Source organism: Haemaphysalis longicornis, unplaced genomic scaffold (genome assembly GCF_048455015.1).
Source record: "Haemaphysalis longicornis isolate Haplotype H1 unplaced genomic scaffold, Haemaphysalis longicornis Haplotype H1 scaffold_12, whole genome shotgun sequence".
NCBI lineage: Eukaryota > Metazoa > Arthropoda > Arachnida > Ixodida > Ixodidae > Haemaphysalis > Haemaphysalis longicornis.
In genome coordinates, this window is record NW_027526225.1 from 63,217,843 (window position 1) to 63,232,745 (window position 14,903).

The 14,903-nt window shown below is 46.8% G+C and overlaps 1 protein-coding gene across 1 annotated transcript in view; it reads left to right on the plus strand.

Moving 5' to 3' along the window:
• Positions 1–14,903, plus strand: part of LOC144162751 (histone H2A deubiquitinase MYSM1-like) — a 31,365-nt gene that overhangs the window by 7,666 nt on the left and 8,796 nt on the right. The window contains exons 5-12 of the mRNA XM_077693397.1: positions 444–542; positions 1,235–1,794; positions 4,820–4,986; positions 6,529–6,642; positions 7,116–7,279; positions 8,251–8,437; positions 10,403–10,690; positions 12,006–12,193. Coding sequence (XP_077549523.1) covers positions 444–542; positions 1,235–1,794; positions 4,820–4,986; positions 6,529–6,642; positions 7,116–7,279; positions 8,251–8,437; positions 10,403–10,690; positions 12,006–12,193 — 1,767 coding nt within the window. The remainder of the gene's footprint in view (positions 1–443; positions 543–1,234; positions 1,795–4,819; positions 4,987–6,528; positions 6,643–7,115; positions 7,280–8,250; positions 8,438–10,402; positions 10,691–12,005; positions 12,194–14,903) is intronic.

Genomic DNA, 14,903 nt, shown 5'->3' on the forward strand with positions numbered 1-14,903 from the left:
ACTTGGATTTTGTCTTCATGGCTCCTTTAAGCATAGCAGTGCCCTTTTCTTGAGGCTTCTCATGGAAGCCCAAGACAGATTTCTAATTTTGTTGCCGCTGTTTGGTCTTGACTACCATTTTTTATGCGCATGAGCACGTCTCAGCAGCCTCTGTGTGCATTTTTTTAGAAGTCCATTTCCCTCAGAAAAAATCTTTCTTTGTTGGTATCATTTTGGGGCAAGTTTTTTTTTTTTTTCCTTAATGCTTTGGCCTTTCCTCTTTCTGTCACTTTCCCTCTATATCTATCGATATATTTTTCTTAGTCATTTCTTTTCCGGTAACTTCAAAGCTCCTTTTGCGTAACTTGTTATTAACATCGTACAAGGTGCTTATGGCCTGCCCAAAATCAGGAGGTCCTTTTAGCCTCTGCAAGCTTGTTTTTTTTTGTTACCCTTTGCAACAGGAGCAGCACGGAAATAAGTGGAGCAAAATAGCCGCCTTGATCAAGACCAAGAGTACCATTCAAGTCAAGACACATGCCCACTACCTCTTGAAGAAAAATGTAAGCCCTGCAATGCAGTTTTGCACCAGATTTGCACCAGTTTTGCACCAGTTACCTCTGCATGCCTGATGTTTGGCATCACCGTGTTGCCTTGCACAATTGGGAATCTTGTGTTGTTTGTATTACCACATACAGGAAAGTGTAATGTTTATATTTGCCCCCTTTTTTTTCTTTATTGCTGTAATGACTTGCTGGCAGGTGTCACTGCAGTGACGTAATTGTTCTACAGCAGATGTAAATCTTACTTTGGTTAGCCGAGTTCATGAGAAATCCAGGTTTTAAGCGAAATATTAAGCTATGGAGAACAGCATTGCCCTTCAGGGTCTGGAAACCGTTCTGAATTTTGAAAATGCACTTATACCTGCGCTGATTTGTTTTGACGATTCGGCGTAATTGTATAACCTAAATGGCCTTTAGTAGCTGCCGTTGCATGGCTTGTGTTGTTGCTTTATTGCAATTGAACTAAGTAACAAAAAAAAAACACTTCTAAATTTGATAATTAGGGAAAAGCTTGTAAGCCATTCAGATGACGATTGTTTTGTTTACTCATCACTGTAGTGTGCTCAGGCAAGGCAGAAAAGGACGATTTGACGATATTGGGTCAAATGTCTAAGAGTTATATTAGGTGATTCCAGAGTGGCCTATGCTCTTCAAGCGGCACCTGCTGCAATTGCGCCGGTTTTACGTTTCAGGCCCAGCGCTCCAAGGCCTCCGGACAATCCGCCGACAGTCCCGCAGCATCTTCCACATCCAAGGGAGGACCGGCCAGGTCCCCCAAGAAGCAGCCGTCATACGCCAAGGTGAAACCTCAAGCAGGCACACGCAGCAATGATAACGTGATCGTGCTCAAAGAGGCCGAGGCCATCGAGACCCTGAAGAGCAAGTTTCCGGAGAGCGAGATTGTCAGCATCGACAAGTCGGCTGATGAGGAGGATGACATAGACATCGACTGCGACGGCAGTGACGACGCCGTTTTCTCGCCTCTTGGCTCTCCTGTGAGGAGAAGTGAAGGGCTTGTGGAAGTTCTCTCGACGCCAAAGTTGGTGACGGACTCGTCCGCTGAGGACACCGAAAACGACACGAGTCCGGACAAACCGCCGTCGGAAGCGGTCGGGGAAAGCGACAGTGCCGCGTCGTTGACATTTGAACCTCCCACTGAAGAGGTTGTGCTGGACAAGACAAAAATCACGGATGAGGAGAAAGCGGTTCACTCCGAGTTCTTCTCGGGAAGTTCTTCCAAGACTTCCGAAAGGTGCGATTTAGTTCTTACTGTTAAGGCAGAAAGCTGGTCAGTGGAAAATGTCCCCTGTTTTGCCGATAGCACTAGCATGTCGTGATTGACACAGCTTGTTTAAAGGGGCCTTGCAGATGAAGCGCAAGTTTGGTTCATCCGAAAAATCGCCCCGCTTTTGCACACTTCGCTCGAATAAGCCGTACAATTAGGCAAAAAGGGAATGGCCATGCGACTCACTAGCTCATTTCCCGCTACGGAACCTATGATGTCATATCGGCCCAGCTGTGCGATTGGCTGAGGCCAGCAAAGCAAACGCAAATTAGGCAGAGCTTATATATAAGCTTGCTGAACAAGCTATTTGTTGCTTACATTTAGGCCACATTCTTTTTATGGCAGTGAGTATGGTGGGATGTGGAAGTTGTGAAAGTACACGTAAACCGAGAAGTACCAATGTGTACTGCTGTCGGTACTGTGCGCACTATGCTTGTTTTAGCTGCACAGCACTGCGGCGCTTTGGGGTTGCCTCAGACAGCACTGGCCGATTGGCATTAGCAACAATGTCTTACGTGACCATTTGTGGAGCGAACACAGTGTTTCACGAAACGATTATTTTCTACCTTAACCAAAACAATCCAAGTGCAAATGCGGTCAAAAACAGAGCAAAGGCAGAAAACGTCCTGGCGCGGATTGGTGGCGCCTTCCAGGTTGTCTAACGGTAAACAAGGCTCCGCAACACAAGGTTTAGCTTGCAGACCTGCTCTTGTGATGTTATTGCAGACGCCAGGAAAACGCACAATTTGGCGGGAGAATCAACATTTTAACTTAAACTGATTAATTTCTCAGCGAATAAAGCATTGTTTGCTTTCGGACAAGCGCTGGGGACACAACAAAACATGAAATCTTTCAAATACAACAAACTGTATTTTGTCTGCATGGCCACTTCAAAGAAACCGTGTTGTCAATTTTTCAAACGCGTGCTTGGGCTGCATTGTGTAATTCATTGTGACATTTTATTTCACCATTGAGGGAAGACCTGGGGCTTTAGTTTACATGTAAAGCTCGAGAAAAACAGACCGTCGCAGGCCATTTGCGTCAGCCTCATGAACAACCTGTACGATTTCACACTGCTTTGTAGTATGGTTTGATGCCATCTTAGCCTTCGGAATTGGCATGTCCACCCATTTTCTGGTTAATCCTTACTCCTTGTTCCTTCACGAACAATTTATAGAGGCTAGTAGCGCCTTCTATCTGTTCAACGCCACCTTGTCAACTTTCCAGTATGTCCCCATAGCCGATATCACTGTGTCAGCAAGTAAAAATGGAGCGAGAGAAACTGAAGTGTAAGTTCAGTTTTCTAGTAACAATACATAAGTTCCAAGCAAGCCCTCCCCTGAAACATCGTCCACCCCCCTTTAGGGGTGAAATATTCAGTTTATTAAAAGCCCCCAAAAATCTCCCACCCCCTAAAGTCGATGGCTTTAGCACAGATGAGTGAACAAAATAAATATGAATCACTTGTTCATGTGTTGATGCAGTCTCCCGAAAGGTCACCCATCCCGTATTGTTCACTTGATATCTTGGAAACTTAGGTGGGCGTTCTTTTAGAACTTTACAATAAATTGGTGGAACCAAATGAGAACATCAACGCTAAGTTCTTGACTTCGATAACTCTCTTCACTGTATCCTGTAAACATCACATGATTTGCCAGTCCATACTGGCATGTTACAGAAGAGGAAGTCTTTGGCCTTTGTCCAGTGTTGTAACCTGCGTTGTCCTGTCCTTTCAGTATCTTTTTAAGTGCACTGTCTGTAGCCTGGGATGCTGTCATGGGAGAACAGACCGCGATGCCACGATTGTCTTGGTGCCCTTTGCGTTTGTCGTCCTTACGCCATTAAACTCGAAATCATCAATCATCAGAACAGACTGTGGTGACAAGGCTTTTTTCAGGAAATTGCTGTGGGTATTGCGTGATGAAACATTTCTACCTGGCAGTCAATGCTCTGAAAGCTCCTTTTCTAATCCTCCTCAGAAATGAATAGTGGTCCAAATAAATGAAAGGGCATGGACATAAATGAACGAAGAATTTGTGTTAGTGATGCACAAAACGTGGGTACGAATTGAACTTTATGTTACAGTAGAAGCCACAAAGGTGTCGGTGTCGGTGCGAGCGGTGTTGTGGAAAGGTCGACTAAGGCTATGTTCAGACTACCGATGTAACAGCCATATTGTGCCCTATGGACGCAAAAAAAATGGCGTTTTACGCAGTTTGGTTGGCGTAGACGTCAAATGATGTCATTGTGACAACAATCTCAACCCGGCCTAACTATCACCGTATGAAATGTGGCAATGCATTCAATACAAAAATCACAAGTGGAAGCACTAGAAAGAACAACAAAAAAGTGTGACCAAAGGAATGAAAAGCCTGTCAGAGAAGTGATGTCTCGGTTAAAACGTCCAGTAAGTGACTGCGTGTCGGCAAAGTTGAGTAGTGACCTCCGGAGACATGATCATCAATAAAATTAAAAAGCAAGGTTTGTTTTTGAGGTGTAGTGCAATGCAGGATTTGATTGCCTATCAAAGCGTAAAAAATGAACCGTGTGCAGTAGTGGGTTTGGGGACTTGAGAGCTGACGTCACTCGACTCTGCCACTAATGTTGTGTGCACTCTTCTTGAGCATCGATTGCCCTTTTCTCACCTTACCCGCCGCGGTGGCTCAGTGGCTAAGGCGTTGTGCTGCTGAGCACGAGGTCGCGGGTTCGATTTCCGGCCGCGGCAGCCGCTTTTCTGATGGAGGCGAAAAGCAACAACGCCCGTGTGTACGAGATTTCAGCGCACGTTAAAGATCCCCAGGTGGTCAAAATTAATCCGGAGCCCTCCACTCCGGCGTGCCTCATCGCCTGCGTTGCGTTGGCGCGTTAAACCCTGTGATCAATCAATCAATCAATCAATCAATCAATCAATCAATCAATCAATCAATCAATCAACCAACCAACCAACCAACCAACCAATCAATCAATCAATCAATCTTTTCTAACCTTCCAGGTACTTGAGGATCAGGAACTCCATAGTTGAAGCCTGGGAGAACCAGAGGCCGCGCTACTTAAACAAGACTCAAGCCAGGCAGGGGCTCAAGAACTGCGGGGATGTGAACTGCATAGGGAGGATCCACGAGTACCTGGAACAGATAGGGGCCATCAACTTTGGTTGCCGTGAGTATAGCTGCTTTTATTCTGCCTTTGTGTCTGCATTGGGACCGAGTCAGGGGGGCTGGAACGCAAAAATACTTCCAGAAGGAATGATTCCTCTATTTTCATCCAGTGCCTCAAAACAAAAACAACAACAAAAACAACAAAAAAAAAACACGACAATGCGGAAGAAAAAGGTGGTTTTGGAAGCGAATATATATGTACAGTAGCCGACCGATTTTTTGGACCTGGAGGGGAATGAAAAATAGTCCCAATAAAAAAGAGCAGTCAGAAAAGTCTGCGAGTCGCAAAAACAAACTTTATTTCATTTAAACGGTTCAGGGCAAACCTGATGATGATGTTGCTTATAAGTCACGTCACCTGGTGCCTAAAAGAAGTGGTGTTTAAAAAAAACCTGGCCACGTATGCCCCGTTTATGGCTCTCGAGATTGCTTCTGCTGCAGGCTACATGCGAAATTATGGCCTTCTAAGATCAAAGTTTGTTACCCCTGCGGGAGTCAAGCCAATCCCCGTCTAATCCGAAGCTAGCCAGGTGGCTTAGGATTCAAATAGGCGTTGTCCTGAAGTTGCACCGAGGCTCTGTCGAGGTAAATTTTGTCCAGAAAATGGAACTTTTGGCTTTATTTTGTCAGAAATATCCGTTCGTATACATTACTGATATGGGACAAGTAGAGGTTCCTCGGAAAAGTCTGGAATATCCAGCAAGTCCAAATTTCTGGTGTCCGAAAAAAAAAAGTGTCGATTTACATGCCTGAAAAGGTCTTCCTTGTTACAGGGAATTTTAGCACCCTACAGGGAAAGGCCTCAAATTGAGTTATGACACCTGGAGTCTGGTGTGCAGGGGGTGGGTCGGCCTCTTATTGGCAATATGGAAACAACGAATGGAAAATGCTTAGGGCCTTGGCTACTATTGAGGGTGCATTGCCGCGGAACTTGATCAGGTGACTCGGCCAATGTAGGAATGAATTCTATGCCACTATGACAGGGTGATAGTCTGACCCGTTTTGTCTGAAACACTTCCTCTGGCAGGAATTCCTAGCAAATTTATTATGGTTGCCTTGAGAAGGTGGTGTTATCTGCAGTAGCCAACGGGATTCCCAATAGAACTACTGCTTGAGTTTTCAATAGAACTACCAATAGCTTGGGTTTCCAATAGAAGTACTGCTCTCGTCAAAAACGGTGAACCTTCTGTTACCGAATTAGACCGATAGTTCTGGGCAGAATGCTGCACTGCTGGATAAGATGTTCCCAAATTAGTAAATTCGTAGTTTCTGGAGAAAAGCTTTATGGAGATTTTTGGCGGTGGTACTGCCGTTTGTGCAGTTGTGGATTTTTTAGAGTGGTATCTGCCAAGCCAAGTAACATACTGAGCAAGAAGAGTAACCTGCTAATCACTGTTCCATTGTTACTCGTAAAGCTTATGAGTGCAGCCTGTGAGTCTGAATTGTGGGGTAATGTAGTTGCCAAAGTGCGATCCTGATGCGTTAGCGTAGGCGCTGGTGATAATGAGGTTTCTCTCATCCCTCTTTGTCTTGCACGAAACAGCCCAAGTCACTTACCAGAAGATCAAACCCCTCACTCACACGAAGCCATTTCAAAAGAGGAAAGAAGTGAGACCCGATGTGGAGAGGCCGCAGCGACGAAAGACGGCAAGCTTGGGTGAGTGCTCTTGCTTTTACGATGCGGAGCATGTTGTCTCAGCCTTCCCTCCCAGCCACATTGCATCGTGTGTATATATGTATATTGCGGGAAGCAATTTATTGGACACCGGTAAGTAATGAAGAAAATGAGACATACGTCGAAAGAGGAATGGTTTGTAATGTTTCAACAGGGGACCAGCCTTCACCAAAATAAGGGTTGGCAGTCAAGAATGCCTCGGAAAGCAAAGGGGAGAATGTGGTAGGTCATTGAAACAGGTGAAAAATTTGGAAAGAAAGTGGAGAAGAAAATGCCCGCCAGGTGGGATCCGAACCCACAACCTCCAGAATACAGACGCATTCTGGAGGTCGTGGGTTCGCATCTTACCTGGGCCGAGCTCTAGTCGCGAGCCGAGTTCTAGTTGCAGCACTGTCGTAATAACAAGCTCTGTCCTAGTTCTTTTTGTAGTCATGTTAGCGGTTCTTCCTGTGCAGGTGATGTGCTCAGCATCGACGTGAAGGGAGGCGGGGTCACCGTGGAGCACGGCTCGGGGGGGAGCGTCATCTCTCAGACGCTCGTCCGCTCCAAGGCAAAACCCTCTGCGCGACAGCAGAACCCTTTCAAGCTCATACCCTGCAGGAGTTATGATGAGGGGCAGGTAATCAACATCGTCACCATCCACCTTACCGCCTTCTCTCTTCTCAACCAGCTGGTGGTTTGCTGCTCAGCGATGTTATAAGGTTGCCGTTCACGAATATGTCGTCTGGCGAGGAAGTGCTTAGCAGCAAAACAGGCTTTGTAAGAAAGCCAGCAGTCATGGCCACCCTTCTATCCCCTTCCTCTGGTTGTGCTTGGAATAGCCTCTGTGGAGGAGGAGGAGTGGGAGAAGCGGAGGGAGGAGTGTATTTCAAGAAAGAAGAAAACGTGGCACGAACTAGGCATGGATGAAGAAGACAAGATACAACAGATACAGGCGCCCGTATCTGTCATATCGTGTCTTGTTTGTCCACATCTAGTTTGCGTCACATCTTCTTCTTTCTTTATGTACCGACTAGTTTAGCAACAAGTTTTTTTAAATAGGAGGAGTGTAGCTCACATGACCTGCTCACGTGGCCGTCTTTCGCTTCGTGTCTAATCGAAGCTGTGTCGGTGAGACAGGCAATTTTCAGTAAAGGCTCAAGCAGTGCATATACACCGTAAAAAAGAAAAACGACTCATCTAATGCTCTGGCTAGATACGCGGAAGCAACTTGCCACGAAATAGACGGGGCCAAGGCAAAAAATAATTGGAAAAAAGAAGAATTGGACGTCCCGGCTTTCTCTTGTATCCCTGACAATTCAGACCACGGAGCACAGACTTAATTGCAATGACGGCAACTTCCCACACATGTACGCCTGTTGCCTACGGCACATATTGAAGCCAACGAAACTGGATCACTTTCTTCCCCCTCAGCTGATTGCGAACAAGGCTCCCATCGGGAGCCGAAAGTCTCTTTTTACGTTTTTATAAACACTCCCAATCGGTGTCAGTTTTTAATTGTTATGCATTTTTCCGACCAGGTGGGCTTCCGTCCCACTCTTGATTTCATTTCGAAATTAACCCCACTTGGGTTTTTGCCCCGTCTCTTAGGAGCCATTCAGCATCGAGGTAGCGGTGGCGGCCTTTCTGCGCATGGACATACATGCACACCTGCTCAACACGGAGGTGATTGGCCTCCTGGGCGGCTTGTACGACGAAGCAAGAAGCTGTCTTGTGGTTACTGCAGCAGAGGCCTGCGATGCAGTCAGCACCGACCTGGAGTGCGAGATGGACTCGGGTGAGCAGCCCTGCTGTTGTCTTTTAAAGACGATAGACTTTCTTGGTCTGTCTGTCTGTCTGTGACTCGGTTCAGCCACCCGGTCAAAGTGAAACTGAATCTGCGCCAGTCTGAATCTGCACATTTGTACATGATTGCAAATGTATACCATGTACACGCACGTGTGCACGCACTTCTTTCTCTTCTTTCTTTGTTTCTGTCTTTTCTCTGACACCCTTCTTCCCCCCCTATTAGGCCAAAGAGCCATTCCACAATAAAGACTTTTCATTCATTCATTCAGTCTTACATACCTACAGCCACATCTAAACGTCTAAGTCCGGTGTCAATGTCAGCATTGTTGAACAAGACATTGTTGATCAATGTCAACTTGTCAGTATTGCTGAACAAGAACAGGACATTACACGGATATGAGCCAGAAAATCAATGCATAAGTGATATTCGGAGTGGTCTTTTATTAAAACATTTATGGATGCTTGGTTTTTACGATAGCAAATGAAATACTACGTCAACTGCAGAAGACCGTCGTGTGCTGTTGCCAGCACTACTATAGCTCCTGGTTGCATTTAAGAAATCAAGCGGCAACAGCAACGAAAGGTTCCACTAGATAGATCCCACGTTCCGCTTGGGACGCGCTCCGGAGTAGGGCGACGTGGTTCTATAAACATTGAAGTAGGGTGCCTCCATTCACGCGCGTCTCCACCGTACGGCAGTGCTGGCATCAAGGCACCCATCTTGGAGCAGTGGAATGCAGTAAATTTAAATTGACTTGAGCAAACCTCTAGTGTGTTCATGTTGGGAGGAGTGAGACGGGAAAGGAACAGCATGAGAGGTGAGCGGGTAACAGAAGGGAGGCATTTACTTGGCAGGGGTGCCAGTCGCCTGTCGTCTTTCATCGACATTTACAACAAAAGGAGCAGATACACGGCCATGTTTTGTTCCCATTCTGTGCGTCCATGACTAGTTTGGTAGCTTGCATGATTGCTTGCCATGGTAGAAGTGGCAAATGGTATCGTTTTTGCTGTGTTCGATGGTTTGGACTTGTAACTGTTATTTTGTAACGCAAGTTTTTTTAGACTAATCTACATTAGGGTGAAAGTTACAAAGCATTCGCGAGAACGTTGGTTTTGTTTTTGTCTACGGCTGCCTGGCATGATTACTAGTACATAGCTTCACTGTAAAAATGCTCAGGAATTGCTGCTGATTGCGCGGTGCTGAACCCAAGTGACAGCTTGTCCAGTCTAGGTCCATGGCATCCCGACCTACACGGCTACGCGCGTGTAAATTTCCTTACCTTGAGACAAGCTTTTGGCTTGAAGCAACTTACAAAACACGCTTGCCAGTCCCTTTGTACAGTATGAACCAATCGAGTGGTGCGTTTACCAACAACACCACCAACTAGCTTTTTGTGTTGAAATGCTGTTGTAATCCCGGTTGAGTGAAAATTCGGCGTTGGAAGTCGTAAAATGGCTCTTAACCAATGCCTTTGAAGTGTTCCACCGTGCGAGGCATTCCATAGCACCATATAGTGGGAAGTGGCTGTCCGTGCCGGTGCACTGCAGATGAAGAAGTGGAGGACGGGAACGGTGCAGCCAAGCGTGCCAACAGACAGGCAGCAAAATTCACCGTCATTGTTAACTCTCCCATTTACGCTGCAGTGGGAGGGAGTAGGGGCACCTCGCCTAGGAGGCCGATCAAAGCAGTTTGAAAGCGTCGAGGTGGATGGTGGAGCAAAGTGTCTCAAACAACAAGATCACAAAGCCTTTCGACAATGCAAGGCGGAAGCGAGGCATCTTAGGCATTCCACTGGACATCCATGCTTTTGCATTCGCAACCCATAAGAAGTGCATTGTAACTTGTTTTACCCTCTACTTTTACGGGAGTAGTGAGGGTGTAGTGTAAAATGGACTCCTGTAGTGGAGGGTGTAAAACTGACTCTTGACTCCTCTGGTACCTGGGTGTGCGCAGTGTCCCAGACGCAGGCCATGGAGTGCCTGCTGGAGCAGGGCTGGGACGTGGTGGGCTGGTACCACTCGCACCCGACCTTTGTGCCCAACCCGTCGGTGCGCGACCTGGCCACCCAGCGCGACTACCAGGCGCTCTTCTCCAGCCAGGGACGGCCCTTTGTGGCGGCCATTTTGAGTCCCTTCCTGCCCCTGGACGCCACCTCCCCACCCGCCAAGGGCCTGGCCACCCGCACCAAGTGGTGGGTCGTCCGGGAGAATGATGGCGACTCGGTCCGTCTGCCGGCCGGGGGTGAGCTACGACGTCTTCCGTTTTGGGCTAGAGTTTGGGTGTGTAAATGGGCATTGAGTTCAGTCTCGGACTCCCCAAGAAGCAATCAAGCATTTTTTTTTCACATATTTATATGGTGTGGCAAGTCCTTGCAGCTGCAAATCCGGGAGGGATTCGTAGCTACTCGACGTGGTAGTACTAGAGACAGCAGCAGCAGTGGCTGCACGTTTTGTGGCAGCAGCTTTCTGTTGTTTTTGTACCCATTCACCCTTCTGTACACGCTGTTCCTCCGAACGAACGACATACGTCTGTGCCATAGCGAGCTAAATGTGCAACTTCTTATTGATTACGGCTCTAGTGCAGTTATCAGCCGATTGTGCCACTTGTGAATGCCCAGTAAAGCGGCTTCACCGGCATAAAAACCTAAGGGGTAAGCCATCTACAGCTTCTCTGTAAAAGACGCAAACTGGAAAGGGTAATGATAGCAATGAGAAGACACCTTTGAGATTTGGACCCATGTTTTTGCAGTCACTACATCGTAAAGGAGGGCTTACAGGTCCGGATGCATACCCCGTAGCATGGGACGTGACAGTGATGCACTCTGTTGTGTTGTCTCTGTCGTGTCCTTACCTTGAGTGCTGTTTGCTTTGGTTTCTGAGATGTTCCAGTTGTGGCATTATGCCGGGAATGCAAACGGGGGGGACCCAGCCATCCAATTGCGGCTTGTCTGATGATGATCTCCACGTCCTCTATTTTCTAACGAGGTTCAGTTCTAACTACGCACTCAGTACCACATTTAAATTTCCCAGAAAAAGAAAAACATTGCTTTGATTGTCAAATTGTCAAATTTGAGTCTCAGAGTGAGCAGATTGGGAGATGGCCGGGGCTTGATCCCTACCTCAACCTCCTCTTCCACCCATCAATCATGCTCTGGGCCAATCCCTTTCCATTATGGATCCTCCTTCCTTGATTCAGCATCACTCTTTTAAACTATTCTGTAGCAATATTACGGTCAAGTATTCTTTGGCTGCTAATTCTGATGGCTTTCCGGCCTGCCATCACAAGTCTGCTTTAGTACTTCGTAGCAGCTGTCATTTTAAAGCAAAAAATGCTAACACGTGCATGCGCACGTGTTATCCTACAAGGGTCCAGTGATCCTTACCCGTAAATACCCGCGAGATGATAACGAGCATTTCTCTAAAGCTGACAAGGCTTCACATTTAAAGACAGTAGTTGAAGATGAGTTGTGCCTCTATTTTTTTTTCTACGTTGAAGGAAATTGTGCACATTTATGTGACAGCTTGTTCATTTCACCGGTCTATGACCCCTTCTTCAGATGCCGCCAATCGCCCGCCGCTCGTGCCTTACGGCTTCAACGCAAAGCTTTTGAGGGCAGACCAGACGTTCGTCCAGGATGTCGCGTCGGTGATCCACCAGCTGGTCGACAGGGTGTCCTCCTGCTCGGCTCGTGTGGAACTGACCAAGGCCTACCCGTGGCGCGCTTCTCTTCGCTACTTAGACAAGGTGAGCGGTTTCGGAGACCTGCTGCCTACTCGCGTTCATAGCGTTGTCGCCAGAACGTAGGAGGTTTCATTTACTTAAAGGGACACTGAAGTGATGTGTAAACATTGCGGGATTACTAGCGCAAATTGTAGTCCGGAGTCGCCAGGCCATGTTTCGACCACTCTAGGCGCGTTTACGCGATTTTATTTAGTAGAAAAACTAATTCGAAAATGTTGTTCTCCTCTCTTTACGCTCGCCCATTTTCTGTGGCGTTTTCGTGTGACGTCAGGAGGGGATGAGCTGGCAATTGGCTGCGCCACGGCTGCGCTACTGCACGGCTCCCCGGCCGACAGAGTCAGTCGGCCCAGCGTTTCGTCCGCCGGCCGCCGGCGGGTCGTCGCAATCAAGGTGGTTAAAAAAAAATTGCTTGGTCGCAATTCGTTCGCTTAGTTGAAACGAAGCCAGGACACGTTTGTGAATGGAAGAATGTGCCTTTCTTTACTTGGTTTGTTTGTACACTGTATCTAGCTCCAAGTCAAGGTCGCTTCACACAAGCGCTGCACATGCGACGCTTCGCTGACTGGTACGCCAGTAGGAAAATATAAGGCCTCTTGAAGGCGGAAGAAGAGTCAGCGAAGTCAATATAGGTACTAAGCAAATAAAATCAACTGATATTTTTACCGTACAGCGTAAAACTAGGGCGCGGGAAGCACTTTCTTGCGCTGGGCGAACAAGCACCGCGGTCAGCAGCACGACTACGCATCTGCGAACGCTTTTCCGTCTACGAAATGCAATTGCTAGACGTGAGCTACTGTGGAAACTCGGACGACGCTTACTGCACGATCGCAGTACAACAAATAGTCACCTAAGCGGCTTGAAATGCCAAAACTAAATAAAAGTGTAAACCGGTTGTACAATATATACCCTATATTAGCAAGGCATTTGCGTCCCGCTCCGTAGGCTAGCAGTCTGGGGCGCTAGGAATTCACCGCAAATGTTTTGCGAGTCACGAGTTCGAATCCCCGCGGGTACGTGCTTTTTTTTTTTTTTTGTAAGTTAACTTTTTTTGTTTTCCGCCGATATTTTCTATATTGAGTTCACCTTTTTTGGGGCCGCAACGTTCATGGCTACACGAACTAGTTCACAAAACGCGCGCAGGCTGGCACTGGTGCGCTAGCGAGTTCTCGTTGGCGTGCTGTTGCCATAAGCACCGACTGCTTGCAGGCAGTGGGCACAGGCCAGAATGAACAGACCCTTGGCCTGGTGCGAACACGCTTTTTACGATACAGGCGTGAGGGAGGCAAGCTCCAAATATGGGGGAAAAGCGCATGACATTTGGGCGTCTGCGGGTACGCGGAGGGCGTTCATGCACTGCGTAGGTCTCGGCTAGTGAATGCTACGACTACAAGCCGTCCTGGGAGGCTTATCTTGTGCATTTTACAGCCGACAACATGGCAGAAGCGCGGTACGATGATTACTGAGATATTGAGAATGCCCATTAAACAAAGCCATTGGTTATGTTTGACAGAACCGAAACCGAAATCGAAACTTGTGTGATTGCTAACCTTGGGCATCGTCCAATCACGGCGCCCCTCCTCTCAACGTCACAGCCTTAGTTGGTGCGGCCGCCGCAAACCGCGCATGGTAGTTTTTCTTCTTTCGCGCTTTGAAAAATAATTACCGATTTGTCAACCGGATAAACGATGAAAAGTGTGCTAATTTGAGCCAGTCTACGCAGTGCAAGCAAAAACGGGAGCTTGACAAATTCACTTCAGTGTCCCTTTAAGGGGTCCATGAAGAGAAAATACAACTTTGTTTCACTTTAAAGAGTTAAACTTCAGTACCTCACTCAGCTTCATTCCGTCCACGAAAGGCGTTTTTTAACCGATGAAAACGCAAGAACTACTTAAGGACTTTCAAACTTCGTGCCACAGTGACGTGTTATCGGTGCGAGTGACGTCATATGGGCCAGCACTAAAAACATAATTTTCAGTGGGTTAGGTGCACGTTAGCATTCAAGTGATTCGATCAAACGGAACTAGCGGTGCCACTAGAATCGTCCAGTCATGTGTCTGTGCGATTGATTAGTTCGACCGCCGTCAATCGCCCAAACAAGATTCTGTGACTTCATTGAAAAGTTGCCGAAAACTGACTAGCGAGTCGCCGCAGCTCCACACGTTTTCTTTAATATCTCTGTTATTTTTTTGGAAGTTTGCGATGAAATCGGTATCATTTTTATGAGGACAAAGCAGCCTTTCGAATGAACCAAACTTGTATTTTGTCTTCATGGCTCCTTTAAGGGGCGGCCACTGCTCTTAAAACAGCTTCCTTTAATTTTTAAGTAGACTGTGTGAAACTTGTCAGTCTTGCGACTTTTTTTTCCCCCACATATTTCAAATATGCTATTAGTCTTTGAATCAGTTAATCTTGGTAGTTCCTATCTTGGGAACTGCCAAGATAATTAGAGATAATTGGTCATTTTTGGAGGAACAACAGCCAAAACAGCGTTTGTCATAAAACTGTAATATTTATATTTTTCAAAACTATGAACCCTGGTGAGTGCAATGAGAGAATCGGTTTTTTGATGCACCGCTTGGAACTAATTTTATAGCTCAATAAACTTTGGTGTTTGTTAATTAACGGTCATTGAAAATGGCTCCTTGCCACAAAGTTTAATGAGCCGTAAAGTTATTCCAAGCAGTGCATCAAAAAACTGATTTACTCATTGCAC